The sequence below is a fragment of the Thermobia domestica genome, chromosome 1 (assembly GCF_964235325.1).
Source record: "Thermobia domestica chromosome 1, izTheDome1.hap1.1, whole genome shotgun sequence".
Taxonomy (NCBI): domain Eukaryota; kingdom Metazoa; phylum Arthropoda; class Insecta; order Zygentoma; family Lepismatidae; genus Thermobia; species Thermobia domestica.
This window is the reverse complement of record NC_137454.1, coordinates 276932054-276949131: the sequence shown is the minus strand read 5'-3', so window position 1 is coordinate 276949131 and position 17078 is coordinate 276932054. Positions and strand designations below refer to the sequence as shown.

At 36.7% G+C, this 17078-nt stretch overlaps 1 protein-coding gene across 5 annotated transcripts in view; it reads left to right on the top strand.

Annotated features, from left to right (window-relative positions):
• The window catches only part of LOC145661079 (heparan-alpha-glucosaminide N-acetyltransferase-like), a 643046-nt gene that overhangs the window by 425948 nt on the left and 200020 nt on the right, over positions 1-17078 (top strand). For all 5 annotated transcript variants that reach the window (XM_081726530.1, XM_081726522.1, XM_081726528.1 and 2 more), the window contains one exon: positions 9981-10105. In XM_081726530.1, the coding sequence (XP_081582656.1) occupies positions 9981-10105 (125 nt within the window). The remainder of the gene's footprint in view (positions 1-9980; positions 10106-17078) is intronic.

Genomic DNA, 17078 nt, shown 5'->3' with positions numbered 1-17078 from the left:
TGGGACCATACGATATATTCGAAAGAAACGCGATTACTTAGTAGCAAATATTAATTAAGTAGTAGGCGTACATTACTTAAGGTGATTACATTGTCTTATTGTATACATTTGCAAAATCTTTCTTAAAACCACTATATAAATTTATCTTTGCTACTGAGGGAAACAAATACTGGGGAAGCTTATCTGTGTAGCACCAACATGGATGGATATGCACTCTAAGTGGAATTACTGTCTAATGCCGAACAGAAAACGCAATTGGCGCGAAACAAGTGTATATCGACAATTCGCTCGGGTACAAGAATAATGCTATGGTATCTGCTCCTACTTTCCATATATATATATATACATCCTCACTTCATTGTCAAGGCCCTATATTGGTATTTTACATTTAAAATTGCAACCGGGTGTTTCTCGCAGCCGTATACGATTGTCAGATGATCACCCTTGTTCTTCGCGCGCAGAGTCATTCGAAGACTGAAAACGTACTCTGTACACAAACAGTTTATGGTTGTGAACTCGGAAAGCCTGGTACTTCTGCTTGTCAAGGTCAAAAAGTGGGAGAATAAAGTATGTGTAGAATGTAAAGAGGGTGCAACAGTGACGGATACTTGTAAGAAACATATTCAGTTGTAGTTCGTGCACATTCCGCCTGTAGCGCTACTGAGGCACAACGTATATTGTAACTTTATAACTCTTGTACACCGCTAGTAGGTGTATTGGCGTAAGTGACGACCGAAACTATGTTGTCAGCTCTGACTGCGATAACGCACTAATGTGCTGCTTTTGCTTTTCCTTTTTCTCCTTTGTCATTTGTGAGATACCAAACATGTTGTTTTTGCTTGTTGCACGCGCTGAACGGGTACCTGCGGAGCGAAGTATTTAAGAAGTTGACTACATAGTCTTGTTTACGACAGAAATATGATAAGTACTTTGAATTATAATAGGTTTTAAATAGGTTAACTGTTGAAAAAAATGCGAAAATAAAGCTGTACTTGTATATGTATCTTAGTCGAGGACGTAGCTACTGACAGTGTTGATTACAGATTTTCTCTTGGAAGAATTTCATTACACTAGAGGTGAAAAGCAGACGTCCATTTAGACAGCCCCCACCCCATCTTTTCAGACTCAATCGGAAATGGTGTCAATCGTTTGTACACAAATGTGCAGGCAAAATTTTCGTTTGTACACAATTAGGGGCGCCGCCAGAATAAAAACAAAGTGGGGGCTGTCTAAATGGTAGTCCCCACCATGTCCAATTAAATCAGAAATCATCGCAATCGTTTGTACATCGTTTGTACAGAAATGTGTGTGCGAAATTTTTGTTTGTACACAATTATGGGCGCCGCCAGAACGAAAACAAAGTGGGGACTGTCTGAATAGTAGCCCCTCCACCATGTCCAATTCAATCACAAATTTTCGCAATCGTTTCTACATCGTTTGTACAACAATGTGCAGTCCAAATTTTCGTTTGTATACAATTAGGGGCGCCGCCAGAACGAAAACAAAGTGGGGACTGTCTGAATAGTAGCCCCTCCACCATGTCCAATTCAATCACAAATTTTTGCAATCGTTTCTACATCGTTTGTACAACAATGTGCAGGCCAAATTTTCGTTTGTATAGAATTAGGGGCGCCGCCAGAACGAAAACAAAGTGGGGGCTGTCTGAATGGCAGCCCCTCCACCATGTCCAATTCAATCACAAATTGTCGCAATCGGTTGTACATCGTTTGTACAAAAATGTGCTGGCGAAATTTTTGTTTGTTCACAATTAGGAGAGCCGCCAGAATGAGAACAAAGTGGGGGGCTGTCTAAATAGTATCCCCCACCATGTCCAATTAAATCACAAATCGTCGCAATCGTTTGTACAGAAATGTGCAGCCGAAATTTTCGTTTGTACACAATTAGGGGCGCCCGCAGAACAAAAACAAAATGGGGGCTGTCTGAATAGTAGCCCTTCCACCATGTCCAATTCAACCACATATTATCGCAATCGTTTGTACATCGTTTGTTCACCAATGTGCAGGCAAAATTTTTGTTTGTACACAATTATGTGCGCCGGCAGAACAAAAACAAAGTGGGGGCTGTCTAAATGGTAGCCCCCACCATGTCCAATTCAGTCACAAATAGTCGCAATCGTTTGTACATAGTTTGTACAGAAATATGCAGGCAAACGTTTCGTTTGTACACAATTAGGGGAGCCGCCAGAACGAAAATAAAGTGGGGGCTGTCTGAATGGTAGCCCCTCCATCATTTCCAATTCAACCACAAATTGCCGCAATCGTTTCTACATCGTTTGTACAACAACGTGCAGGCCAAATTTTCGTTTGTACACAATTAGGAGCGCCGGCAGAACGAGAACAAAGTGGGGCTTTCTAAATGGTAGCCCCACACCATGTCCAATTAAATCACAAATTGTCGCAATCGTTTGTACATCGTTTGTACAGAAATGTGCAGGCGAAATTTTCGGTTGTACACAATTAGGGGCTCCGGCAGAACGAAGACAAGGTGTGGGCTGTCCAAATGGTAGCCCCCACCATGTCTAATTCAATCACAAATTGTCGCAATCGTTTGTACACCGTTTGTACAAAAATGTGCAGGGAAAATTTTCGTTTGTACACAATTATGTGCGCCGGCAGAACGAAAACAAAGTGGGGGGCTGTCTAAATGATAGCCCCCACGATGTCCAATTCTGTCACAAATAGTCGCAATCGTTTGTACATAGTTTGTACAGAAATATGCAAGCAAACTTTTCGTTTGTACACAATTAGAAGAGCCGCCAGAACACTACGTGGTAGTATCGTGTATTTGGACTTCTTATATAGAGTAGCAAGAAGGGGGCAAAGTTAGCTAATTTTTGGAGTTTGGAGTTCAGCTGCTACAGTTTAGTTTCGTTTCTTTTCATACACTTTGGTTCCTCTATCTTCATAGCCAGGAATCAGAACTGATATTCTTCCACACCAAGGCTTGAGTGTCCGATGTCTTATTCATCTCTCTTGAAATTGTTTATTTAAGGAGCTACTGAACCTCGAGAACAAACTGTGCAGGTGAACTATTTTCTTGCAAGTGGATTTCATTGATGATGTACCTAGATACAAACTCTCGACTTCTGGCACAAAGAATGTTTGGAACATTTTCAGAAACCTATCGCCAGATGAGAAAAATGTACCAGCGATATGGTCTATTGAAACCGCAAACATCACAAATCACATGTGTGCGGTGATATGCGCACCTCCAATTTATATGAATTTTCAACACTATAAATTCGGCAGTTGTGCCTAATCATTTTTTCTGACACGTAATATGTGATCTTATCTACGAACGGACTCCCAGAAAAAAAAACATTCGTTAACTTTCAAACGGGAAGCACTAATTCTAAGAATTTCATTTTTATATAAATTTTTATATATCAAATCGCCTACATTTTAACGTCTACGGCAGTGCTTTTCCCTTTTTACGTACATCTCATCTAACGTTAACCTCCGCATTTCCAGTTGCAAGAGTCATTGCTCAAGCGATTTCAAAAGACTATTGTTACATGCGCTCCTGCATTGTCTGAATCACATCATCATTCTGGTCTTTCTTTCCCTAGAATTTCTATTAGATATCCCGGAGCCGCAAACTTTTCATATCATGAATTTATGACGTTCTCTCTGCTGCCAGTGGACTCCACTACGTTCTTTGGAACTTTCATTTCACTGAAACTCAGAACTGCGGAAAGTGTAGCATACATATGCCTTTTTCTATACCGACACATTACCTCGAGTTTGTGAGCACTAACACAATCGCCATTGGCCAGAATGGGTAGAATAAACCTTTAAAGTTTCCTCTTCCTCACCGAAGAAGTTATATTGGTAGACCTAACTGGTACACTTGGCATCAAAATATTGTGACAGCTAACGCCGTGCAGTTAGGCCACCCGATATACACCTTTTTATCCCATAATCGTGTCAAGTAAAGAAACCCTTTTCAATTCTCCTTTCTTGTCTCCTATACTAAAATTACCTAACAGTATGACCGCATTTCTTATTTCAAACTATACATGTATTAGTTTCGATAAAATGAAATAACAAAACCGAGACGAAACAAGATTCATAGGTTGATGTAGGGAGAAACTGAAGCACACACAATGAAAAATTGAAACCAATGGACGTCTATTACACAGATTCAGAAATGAGGCAGAGAGAGAGAGAGAGAAGAGGAGAGAAGAAGAAAAATAAAAAGGAGAACAGATAAAACTGTCGAATTCAAACGTAGTAAGGAAAGAACCTAACATTATGAAGTTCCGTTTCCAGAAATCCAACAGTAATATAGAAATAACGATCGTTTTTACATATTTTTTCAGAACGATTCGAATATATAGAGGATGTTTTAACATTCATTATGTCCCTTTCATAATGCATAACACACTCAATTTCGAGTAGAACTGTAGATCTCTGACACACATCTAGGATAATGTCAAAAGTTTAACACATGCTTTGTTTCCGCGTGGTTCCATTGCAAATTCGTACTCTTCGCGTGGTTCGAGTATTCATTGGATGTACTCTTCCAAAATACATTCTAACAAACCCAGTAGATAGCGTTGGTCATATCCTCCATTTCAGACTACTAATGTAAACTGAACAAAAAACAAAAAAAAAAACGTAAAAAAAAGAAAGGCAAAGAGAACGCAAGAAACATAAAATAGAACAATTCTATTTTACTGCTAAATTTCTATCAGAAATACCCTCTGTCAAAAGTCCAAAGTGTATCGTAATGAAAAGATACAAATGTTGGAAAGGAAAATTTTATGTTAATCATGGATCTAGCATGTTTCAAATTTCAACGTGAAAAAGACACATTGAATTATAGGGTGGGAACAGATTTTGTGTCTTAATAAAATTTTGTTTTCAAATAACCAAAGAGGTTACCATTTTCTAAACTTTTCCGAGGATTAATCTATTCGTAACATCCAGCATTGATTTCACCTTTTCCAGATATAACGTAATTTGCACAGATAGAATTAACACACTAAGACGAAAGGGATCATCGTGTCAGTCGGATAATGTAGACCGCCACTGGGTCGAGGATTCAAATCCGCAGTGACCCGGTAATTCAATTGAGACTCTGTAACCCAGAGGATAAAAAAGAGATTTTACTTATTCCCTTGCGATTAAACAGTATTTCTGTCACAGATGACCGGGACTGGAAATGTTATGTACAGAGCACGAAAAACAAGACGCCGAAGTTAACACTTAATTAGATTGTCCAGACCAGGTATATCGGGCTCTTGCTCTGTTTTAACTTCAGAACATGAAGTGCGTGTGTGTGAGAGAGGGAGATATGGGAGAAGGGAAAGATGCAAAGACAGGATAGGGATCATCAAGTAAAAGAAAGGGGGACGAATATAGATACGAAACATATCATTGCAGTGTATGATGTTGAACGCACACACTGTTTACTCGAACTATCGCCAGTGATGACTTTTAAGTTCTCCACCAGAAGATAAATCTCTGCAGCCATTATTTAATGCGAAAAGAAACATAGTTCCTAATGGAGAATCGAACCAAGATTTTTCATTGTGTAGTCTGTCACGTTACCACTACACCACCGATTGCTTTAGCGAAACTATGTTTAACAAATGGTATAGTGTTTCTTTCTGAGAACGATAACAGGAAAAGTGTATACTGCAGATCAATGATGTTTTTGGTAATTAACCTTCCCTTTCCCAACCAGCATTCTTAAGCAGTCACTGTCATGATACAGGTATTTGCTTTCACATTCTTATGTATTGCTTGTCCAGTATGATAAGTCGATTCTTCACAATCACTTTGTAAAAAATTAACTTTGGCGTGAACAAGATTTGAACCTAGATTCGATAGCCGTAATTTTCATAAGACCATTACGTTACCTCTACGCTATCATGACATCTGAAATTACAAGGCAGATATTAGTCACTTTATCCCTGATCTTTGGAACGAAACAACGAAATTGAATTATTCGACGGCCTAGAGAGAAATTATTGCCCACTAATAAAGGAAAAACATACTCTCCAGGAAAAATTAGAGAAATAAATCATATTTTACAGTAGTTTCGTCGTGCAAGTTCAAAAGTACGTAAATAATAATAATAATAATAATAATAATAATAATAATAATGTTCACATTGACAGTACAGTAGTCTTTTATCATTATTATTATTATTATTATTTTTATTATTATTATTATTATTATTATTATTAACATCAATTACCCGCTTCGTTGGGTTATTGAGTCACTGTTTAGGATTACTAAAGCGCTCTTTGATATCGGTCAGTTCCGATGTGTCCTTCCCACCCTATGTTGTGGGACATGGCATCTGCAGTGGCATTGTTCATCTCAGCGAGGCGGAAAACTATGAATTCGACATTGATATTGGTTATTTCGATCATTTTTATACTCGTATGTGTCCTCTCCTCCAAGCTCAGGGGATGAATTTGGATTTAAACAGTATGAAATGTGTCACTGTTAATCTCAGCGACTCCAAAACTTATAGATTCACGACTTACACCGGTAATTTTTCGTTCCTTTTTTAAATGTTGTTCCCTCTCCTCATCTCTTAAGTTACACCGTGAAAGTGATATGACAGAAACCATCTCAGGTTCGAACTTCATCTAGGTTGAAAATTTGATCGAGATTGGTATGCTGGTTCAAGAGTCATTAATTTTTATTTATTTTTGATATCTCCCTCTCCCATTACCCTCCCCAAGTTTTCCCGTCAAAGTGAAATTATAAAAATCATCTCAGGCCCGAACCTCTTCTATGTTTAAAATTTGATCGTGATTGATCCTTTGTTTCACGAGTTATCAAGTTTTATTTATTTTTTAACTCCTCCCTTCTCTCAACCCTAACCTATATCCTGAAAGTAAATAGATAAATATCATCTTAGGCCCGAATTTCATCTATGTTGAAAATTTAATCGAGATCGGTCGGGTGGTTCAATAGTTAGTATGTTTTACTCCTTTTTATAATTCAAACCTCATCCCCTCCTCCTATCTCTAACTTTACCGTTAAAATGAAATTATAAAAAAGCTTCCCAGGCCCGAACATTATCAATGTTGAAAATTTAACTTAGATCGGTCTTTTGGTTCAAGAGATTAGGATTCACAAACATAGTTACTTTCCATATTATAATAGAGATTATTATTATTATTATTATTATTATTATTATTATTATTATTATTATTATTATTATTATTATTAGCGTACTTTTGAACTTGCATGGGGAAATTACTGCAAAATATGTTTTATTTCTCTAATTTTTCCTGGATTGTATTTCTTTATTAGTGGGCAATAATTTTTCTCTAGGCCGTCGAATAAGTCAATTTCGTTTTTCGCACCAAAGATCATTGATAAAGTAAGTAATATTTGGCTTGTAATTTCAGATGTCATGATAGTGTAGAGGTAACGTAATGGCCTTATGAATAATACAGCTGTCGAACGTAGGTTCAAATCCTCTTCACGCCAAAGTTATTTTTCTTACAAAGTGCTTGTGACGAGTCGACTTATCATACTGGACAAGCAATACATAAGAATGTGGAAGCAAATACCTGTATCATGATAAAGACGATTTAAGAATGCTGGTAGGGAAATGGCAAGGGAATTACCAGGACATTTCAAAGACATCATTGATCCGCAGTATACACTTTTCGTGTTATCATTCTCAGAAGGAAACACTACACCATTTGTTAAACATAGTTTCGCTAAAGCATTCGGTGGTGTAGTGGTAACGTGCCAGATTTCCAAATGTAAAAGCTTGGTTCGATTCCCATCAGGTAGTAGGATTTTTTCGCATAAAATAATGGCTGCAAAGCTTTATCTTCTGATGGAGAACTTACAAGGCATCACTAGCGATAATTCGAATAAACAGTGTGTGCGTTCTATATCATACACTGTAATGATAACTATGTTTCATATTTATATTCTTCCCTCTCTCTCTTTCTAGACGATTCCCTATCCTGTCTTTGCATCTTTCACTTCTCCCATATCTCCCTCCCTCTCACACACACTTCATGTTCCAAAGTTAAAACAGGGCAAGAGCCCGATATACCTGGTCTGAAGGATCTAATTAAGTATTAACTTCGGCGTCGTGTTTTTCGTGCTCTGTGCATAACATCTCCAGTCCTGGTTATCTGGGACAGAAATACTGTTTAATCGCAAGGGAATAAGTAAAATCTCTTTTTTATCCTCTGGGTTACAGAGTCTCAATTGAATTACCGGGTCACTACGGATTTGAATCCTCGACCCAGTGGTGGTCTACATCATCCGACTGACACGATAATGCCTTTGAGCTCTTAGCGTGTTCCTTCTATCTGTTCAAATTACGCTATATCCGGAAGAGATTAAATCAATGCTGGATGTTCAGAACAGATAAATCTTCGGAAAAGACTAGAAAATGGTAATCTCTTTGGTTATTTGAAAACAAAATTTTATTTGGACACAAAATTTGTTCCCATCCTATAATTCAATGTGATTTTTTCATATTGAAATTTGAAACAGCCTGGATCTATGAGGAACATAAACTTTTCCTTTCCAACATTTGTACTTTTCATTACGATACACTTTGGACTTTTGACAGAGGGTATTTCTGATAGAAATTTAGCAGTAAAATAGACTTGTTCTATTTTATCTTTCCTTCGTTCCCCTTTCTTTTCTTTTCGTTTCCTTTCTTTTTTCTTTTTTGTTCAGTTTACGTTAGTAGTCTGAAATGGAAGATATGACCAACGCTGTCAACTGGGTTTATTAAAATGTATTTTGGAAGAGTACGTCTAATCAACACTACCGAATTTGCAATCGAACCACGTGGAAACAAAGCATGTGTTCAACTTTTGACATTATCCTAGATGTGTATCGGAGATCTACAGTTCTACTTGAAATTGAAATGAAAATGAAATGAAATCTTTAAGTTTTACGTCCCACGGTTATGCCGGTTAGGCTAAAGGAGACGGTGATGATGAGTAATGAATGAAATGGTGGAATGAAGAAAGTGGGAGGAAACGGGAGAACCCCGAGAAAACCCACGCACACGGTGTTTGTCCACCACAAAGTTCACTTGGCGGGGGCTGGGATCGAACCCGGGACCCCAAGCACCAGAGGTGAACGCTCTACCACTGAGCCACCGCGGCTCCTACTTGAAATTGAGTGTGCTATGCATTATGAAAGGGACATAATGAATGTTTAAAACATCCTCTATATACTCGAATAGTTCTGAAAGATATGTAAAAATAAACGTTATTTCTATATTACTGTTGGATTTGAGGAAACGGAACTTCATAATGTTAGGTTCTTTTCTTACTAGGTTTGAATTCCACAGTTTTATATGTTCTCCTTTTTATTTTTCTTCTTCTCTCCTCTTCTCTCTCTCTCTGCCTCATTTCTGAATTTCTGTGTAATAGACATCCGTTGGTTGTAATTTTTCATTGTATGTGTTTTAGTTTCTCTCTACATCAACTTATGAATCTTGTTTCGTCTCGGTTTTGTTATTTCATTTTATCAAAACTAATACATGTGTAGTTTGAAATAATAATTGCTGTCATATTGTTGGCTAATTTTAGTATAGGAGAGAAGAAAGGAGGAGAGAGAGGGGGTCTCTGTACCTAACACGATTACGGGATAAGAAGGTGTATATTGGGTGGCCTAACTGCACGGCGTTAGCTGTCTCAATTTTTTTGATGCGGAGTGTACAATAAATGAATCTGAGTTGCCTACGGACTTTATCCTTTTCTTGAATATCAAAGTACTTTTCTTCGCTTAATCGAAGACCATTTTTCATTTCCTTTTCTTCCTTGGTTTGTTTCATTTAGCAAAAGATTCACATTCCGCCTTTTATTTTTCCCTCTTATTAAATAAATGCTTTTGTTAACATGTGTATTATTATTGCCTACCGGTTCCGATGCTAACCAAGACGTCCAATATTTTATGAGTACTACTATTGTTTACATTAATATTATTATTTCTTTGTTTTAGGGTTGCTTGGTGTCTTGACATCAATCTTTCTAGTTTTCCTTGGAGTTCAAGCTGGAAGAATATTAATAATATACAGCAATAACGTAGCACGTATTTCCAGATGGTTGATATGGTCACTAATAACCGTAAGTACTCAAACTGTGTGTAACATTTTTGAATAATGTAGAAGGTACATTATGTTTTCTCATTTAAGCGTAAGTTATCGTGCGAATAGATATGTATCCTGAAGTTAAAAATAGCTTTATATTATATTTTGAATACCGAATTAGATTTGAGGTATTTTTAGCAAAGAACAGAAGAGAAGATCCAGTGAGCTGTAACTATCGGTATTAGAAGCAGTTTTAATAATACATGTAAAATACGCTAATCTCGTTTTGATATGGATTTGGTCACAAAAACCTTAGGATCCCAGAATTATCTCCTAAATTACAATCCTAAAGGTCCTCAACAATGTTTTTTACCTTACGTGAGTGCTAATTGACAATAATTTGTGAAATAAAACCCGGAGATTTCTTCTAATAAGCATTGCTATCTTCAATATTAACCTTAAACGCACTGTCTATTGATTCACACTCTTTCAAATAAGTAGCGTAAGTGATTCCTGGAATAATCAGAAACAACATTAAGTATAGGTTGGAGCTATCATTTCTTATACCTCCAATCGTTGTTTATAAGTATCGTAGCACAAAGTATTAATGACAACATGAGATCAGGCCTATCTCATGACTATGGCACGCACTTTCGGAGCAGAAGACCCGGATTCGATTCCTGGTAGCGTAATATACATTTGAAATCCGAGGTCCACGTCTTATCTATACTCTGTCACGAAAACTGACGTTTCACTGCGAATCAAGTAACCAACCAACAAGATAGAATACAAACTCAGGATTTGTAAAAGGCGTATGCCGTAAGAGCGATTAAAATTGGCGCTTAATGATAAATAGGTGGGCGGGATCAGTTGCACAATCTCTTCAGTGTACAGAGCAGTGCTCTAAGAAGCTTGACTGGATAATAATCGAGTAACGAAGCTTGAAGAAATAAAGATCAAACATATAGAAAAGCATTGATATCTCTCAACATCATAAGACACAAAATAAAATGACAAGTGTATTCAAAGGGTGTCATCATCTCCGTACGGAAAGACGGCTTCTCGAACTGCATAATATTTTTCCATACGAAACGTGCTGTCACGTCATCGATGCGTGTGGAAGCAACGGATAAAAGGTAACCTATACAATGATCATCTTACATTGAAGGACGCAATGTTACCACGCCATGGAATGGCAGCAGTAATGAAGCTACATTATCTGACTTCGCCCTAGCCGAAAGTATTGATCCATCTTCTTCTTGATTTTGGTAGGGGATTGTTTGGATGCATTTACCTGTGTTGCTAGGGATCCACGTTTCAATCGCGGATCAACTGAACTTCCGATGAACAACATCGTTTACGTGAGTTACCTCGGTGTTTCCGCGTTAACTTCCACATTCACATTGCACGACTTCTTATTATTCACCTTCCTTAGTCATACATTTTTTTTGATTTCTTCCGAGAACATTAAATTATAAATTTCATTCTAATTTCATTTCTTGATTTTGGGCGATATACGTTGTCCCACCCCTTAATTTTCGGCAGGGTTCATTGTCACAGACCATTAACTCTACAAATAAACAAAAGTGGTAAAGATGTATGGGACTCTGGTATGCAGCTGTGAAAATTTGATATGTCTACCTCATTCCATAGGCTGGGTAAAAATTGCAAAAAATTATGAATTTGAAAGGTTTAATATAAGGCTTTTTCATAGCATGTGATGGTAAGTATGCATACCGTGGACCACTTCTTTTATTACAACAGGAATAATATGGTCATCCATCTTTCGCAAATGTAATTAATGTATTGGCCGAACCCTACAATTTGGGATTCGGCAGGAAATAAAAAATCGTGGTTATTGTGTAGGGCTTGCCTACACACTACTGCCTATTTTGGTGGTCCATCTCGTTCCTCTAGACAGAAAGTTAGGTGTCTTCTACATGAACCTGGTCCAAGGTAACATCTCCCAAAATGTCAAAACGGGATTTTTGCGACTACGATTTTGGCAGATGCTCCATGAGCACCAGAATCCTTTCCAAAACATAAGAACTGAATATGAGAGAGATTATTTCAAAGCTCATAGATGAAGTCTCAAAAGAACTTCTTTGAGGTACTACCTTGAATTATGCTTATGGTAAGCTTCCGATCACAAAAAACGGTCTGAAAAGTTGAATCTAAGTATTTATGTCAGTGGGGTCTGCTTACCAAGTAAATCTGTTTTCCCTCTATCCTGTTAAAGAGCAGCATGCGTATTCTCTAATAAGAGTAGACCATATGGATTACCTTCAATTCAGTATTTAAGAGGCATGTAGAAAACAATGAAAATATATAGCAAGGAAGAAAGGTAAAAGTGAAACCTGACATACCACATAATACGAGTTTGAAGCGTGTGCAAAGCACATTGTCACAATGCAGTAAATCAAACAAACGGAGAAGAATAGTATTCATGCGCTCTGGTTAAAGTAGATAGCATAATGGATTCGCCTCTCAATATTTTTGACATGGATTCGAATCCTCTCTACAGAAGCTATTTTGTTCAGTAAAAAACGTGCATTTTCCTTACAGAGAGGATTCATACTTGAATGTAAGAAATTTATAAATATATCACAAATATTCATATAATGCATTTGAATATATATATCAAACAAAAGCACAGCCCCTTGTCCTTCTGTCTCTAACGTTTACTGTGATGCGGGTGGCCCATGCTTGATTCCCGCCAGGAGCTCATATGTGTCGTATTACACGTTAAGCAGTAGGTCGAAATATCGTATAACTTCCGTGTTCAATAGACTGAAATAATGTGATGTCACATCTATTTCGTTGCCATGGTGATCGTAGTTTTATTTTCTAAACAACATGGCCTAAGAACCTAAGTATAGAGTGAAAACAGTGACGTGTTGACTTTCTGGATTGCAAACATTAAAGTAAAAGAAAAACTTGTACATGTTTAAAAAGATTCCAATGAATGAAACTACGAAAACATAGAAAAAGCAAGCGATTAGGTAAATAATATGAAAAATATGACAAGCGTTGAAAGTGAAATGTTTCCCCTGATATTAAAGATTTTCTGATTTATACATTTGGAAGGTACGTTACTTGTCAGTAAATACTTAGCTTATTTATTATCGGATATTAAATTTAAATAATTCTGGAAAATATTTATTTATTACTATCAGTATCACACATTACATTTCAAACGTGTATGTCTACAGAAATTGTTTTTAAAAGTTATGCTGAACCATTCATAATTGGATGTTTTCTTGCACTGTCAGTATATATTTTTAATGTAAGTTGAAAATATAAGGAAAGATCCGATTCATGTTAACCGATCAGAAATTGGTCCACAGTGAAAATTCTTAGAATGTATATGGTTACAAGCTTCGTGTCATTTTTTTGATTGATTGATTGATTGTTTGTTTATTTTGTAGCCACTGTAACTATGCACTCATATTTTAAAGGGTGGGTGTAAAATATCTAAATGCGCCAATATAATTAACATTATTTTCAAAATATACAATCATATTTCCTTGTAGACAAATCGTATATTTATTCTATTTTCATTGTGCAGACAGCTCATCAGTCTGTACCTTAGGGTTTTTACATTGCGTATACTTCTGTAGTTGATTTTGTTCATTGTGCGTTACGTGGTAACGGCGCTGGCATTAAGCAATTTCTATCTCATCATATTACCTAGAGATGTCGCCCCTGTAGAAAAATGTTCCTTATATGTTACTTTAAAATTTCTAAATTGTGGACTCATATTCTTAATCTGTACTTTTTCCTGCCAACTTTACTTTGTCTCAAAATATTCTAAAATTATTATTAACCCTGTGCTCTTATTAACAGTATACTTCATAGTACTCTTATCGCTTCATGCGTTTTTCTTTAGAAAAAAGCATGGCGATCACCATGGTAACGAAGAGGAAATGACGACACCACTATTTCAGTCTATAGCACAGTAAACTCCTATATAGTATAATCTAATGTTGACTCAAACGTGAAATTATGTACATTTGAGAGTTTTCTGCATCTCCCATACACAAAACCTGATTGAAGTATACTGCGCGCAACAGGAATTATTGTGTAAGAAACTAGATGATTTATTAAATTATTCTAAAATTTCTGCTAATCTATCTCAATATCCAAGCAGACTTCTCCGTTCTGCACACAGGAATAATAACGTGTATTAGATATCAATCCAGAAACTTAAAGATTGTTGAAACTTTCCTCCTGTTTTTCATTTCTCATTTTTTGTTTTCAAAAATGCTGAATCACTATTTTTAATCAACAGCTTGCTTACCGAAGAACACACTTCCAATTGAAGGAAATCCGAATATCTGGAACTTTCTAAATAAAGACAGAGAAATTTCAGTATTTTAAATATTTTGTTCTTTTGTTTCGTACCAGCGAAGTTTCCAAAAATAGTGGAACATGTATTCCTCTGCTTTTAATTACTAATTTTATACCTCTAAGTTGAGCATTCTTAGCTGGGTCATTTAAAAGGAAATTTGAATATTATACAAATGCTCTTCCTACAGTTACTCATGGAAGTTTCGGAAACACTTAAGCACTTATTTCCATTTTTAAGAAATACAGAATGTATTAGTGGAATCCCACCCTCAATATTTCAAAGTAAAGAAAACAAAGGAAAATTTTAATATAGAAATGGCCCGCACGGAAGCTGCTTTTCTTCTTTTTTTGAAATGTTGAAACATGAAACATGAAGAAACAAATTGTTACGTTTTGTACTTTCTGAATAAAGGAACTATAATTTGCGTATTCTTGAAACGATACTCTCATCTTCCTCAGGATAGATTTTTCGAAAATACTTAAACACGTATTACATTGCTTTTAAACAAGTCTAAATTCTGAGTTTCATCTCCCAAACTCAAGGATTCTTAGGATATTCAATCCATGGCAGAAAATTTGCTCCACCTTCAAACTTGCGTAGGCTACATGTTTCAATCAAAATCTTTCTTACGATATTCCTTGGTTTTGTGACAAAAGGAGTATTCTGTCTAAATTTCAGTCCATATAACACGAAATTCAATGACAGTCATCCGAGGAAAGTTTCGGCAGCGTATAGTCTCTTATTTTGAATACCTTGAATAGCATACACCGCGACGATTCTCTCACCATGCGATCTTCTTCGAGCTTGCCAACTAAACGAGGGCGTGCTCGCTTCCTCACGTTTTATTTTTGTCTTTTGAGTAATTTAATTTTTAGTTCGCGAAGTTGTTTTTTAAAATTTTATTTTTGGGTAAGCTGTGAAATTCATTTTTCATTTTCCTTTAAACTGTAAAATTCATTGTTTATTTGTGCTTAAACTCTAACACTACGAGTTTGAAAAACTGACTTAGGTGTAAAAATAATTCAAATCAGTACTTGCGATATGAAATCGGTGGCTTTTGATACTTTTCCAAAAGGTACACTTTCATCGTTGATCGCGAAACGAAAATTTAGTACGGCATTTCCCCTTGTATTCTACAGTCAGAAACTTTAGAAAGTTGAGGTGGGATGTATAAAAAATGAGAGCTTTTTCCATTAGCAGAATAGTTTCAGTGTATGCCTGATAGTTGGACAACCAACATGGCAGCAAATACATGCCCGAAAACATAACGTGCCAGAATATTCCTTACTTGGAGGAAAAAGCATTACTATCTGAGAGCATCACTTAGAGAAACAACCATACGAGATAAATCTGCAAAAATTTCATTCACGTTAAGTTCTAAGAGATTGGAATTAATGCAAAGAAAACGAAAATACATGCAGAGACCAAAAAAAAAATATGGAAAGCTAAACAAAATGAGAAAAAAAGGAAAGAGGGAAAGGAAAGAGCGAAAGACATGGGAATAAATTAAATTTTAAAGCTTAACGAAAAACAGTTTGCGTCTTTCCCCCTGCGTCTATCTTGGGTTTTTCTCCCGTTATGCGATAAACCTGTTTCAGTATCAATTGCAAACATCATTTACAATGTTTAATTCCTTTGAAAAAAGTAACTCTTAATCCAGGCTGGGATTCCAACACAGGACCCTTAGAATAGCAGTCACACACGCTGTCCACATAGCTACAGAGGCATATCAAGTGTGTTCTTAAATCAGCCATTGTCTGCGAGTAGTGCTCTCAAACGGGTCGGGTTACGGGTCGGGTCGGGTCAGGTCAACTCGGGTCGGGTCGGGTCAGTCGGGTCAGCTCGGCTCGGGTTATGGGGTCGGGTTATTCGGGTCGGGTTATCGGGTCAGGTCAGTCGGGTCAGCTCGGGTCGGGTTGGGTCAGTCGGGTCAGTTCACTTTGGTAAACTGAGTTTAGATTGAGTTTAAACTCGGCTGAAGTCGAAAGCTGCTGTTTTTCACTAGCTGCCTACTTAAAAATAGCAATTTTCAATTGATTTTAAAGAAACCATAAATCTATTTTGAACACTTGCAGCTAGTGTTTTTATGGTAAATGCTTATTTTTGTACTTGTGTGTACGTTAGTTTTTAAATGTGGAAGATTGATTTTGCCAATCGACTGTAATATTAATATCTACGCCAATATGGAGTCTGGATTTAGAACAAAACTAAAAGTTGTTTGAGCAACACCAAAAGAGATAGTGGATATGGACGACCAAGCCCAAGCAGGGCCGCGCTGGCACAGTGGTAGAGAATTCATCTCTGGTGCATGGTGTCCAGTAGCGTAGCTAGAGTTATTTCAGGGGGGGCAATGAAGGGCCCAAGAGGATTTTGAGGGGACCATCTCCAATATATATATATATGTGTGTGTGTGTATTCAAAGTGAATGTTTCCAACTTTGTGGTTCATGATTTTACTCTTTGGAAAACAGTAAAAATATAAGAATTTAGTACCTCAAACAACTACGATTCATTAATGCAATGCATTTCTAATATAAGTAAATAGTTATTTAATCATGGCGTTTAAAATATGTGTAGCTGGTTGACTTAAGTGGAAGCAAACACACTTTTACAGGTAAAGAAAATAACTTATAGGTTCATGCCTCTACTTAAAGAGGATC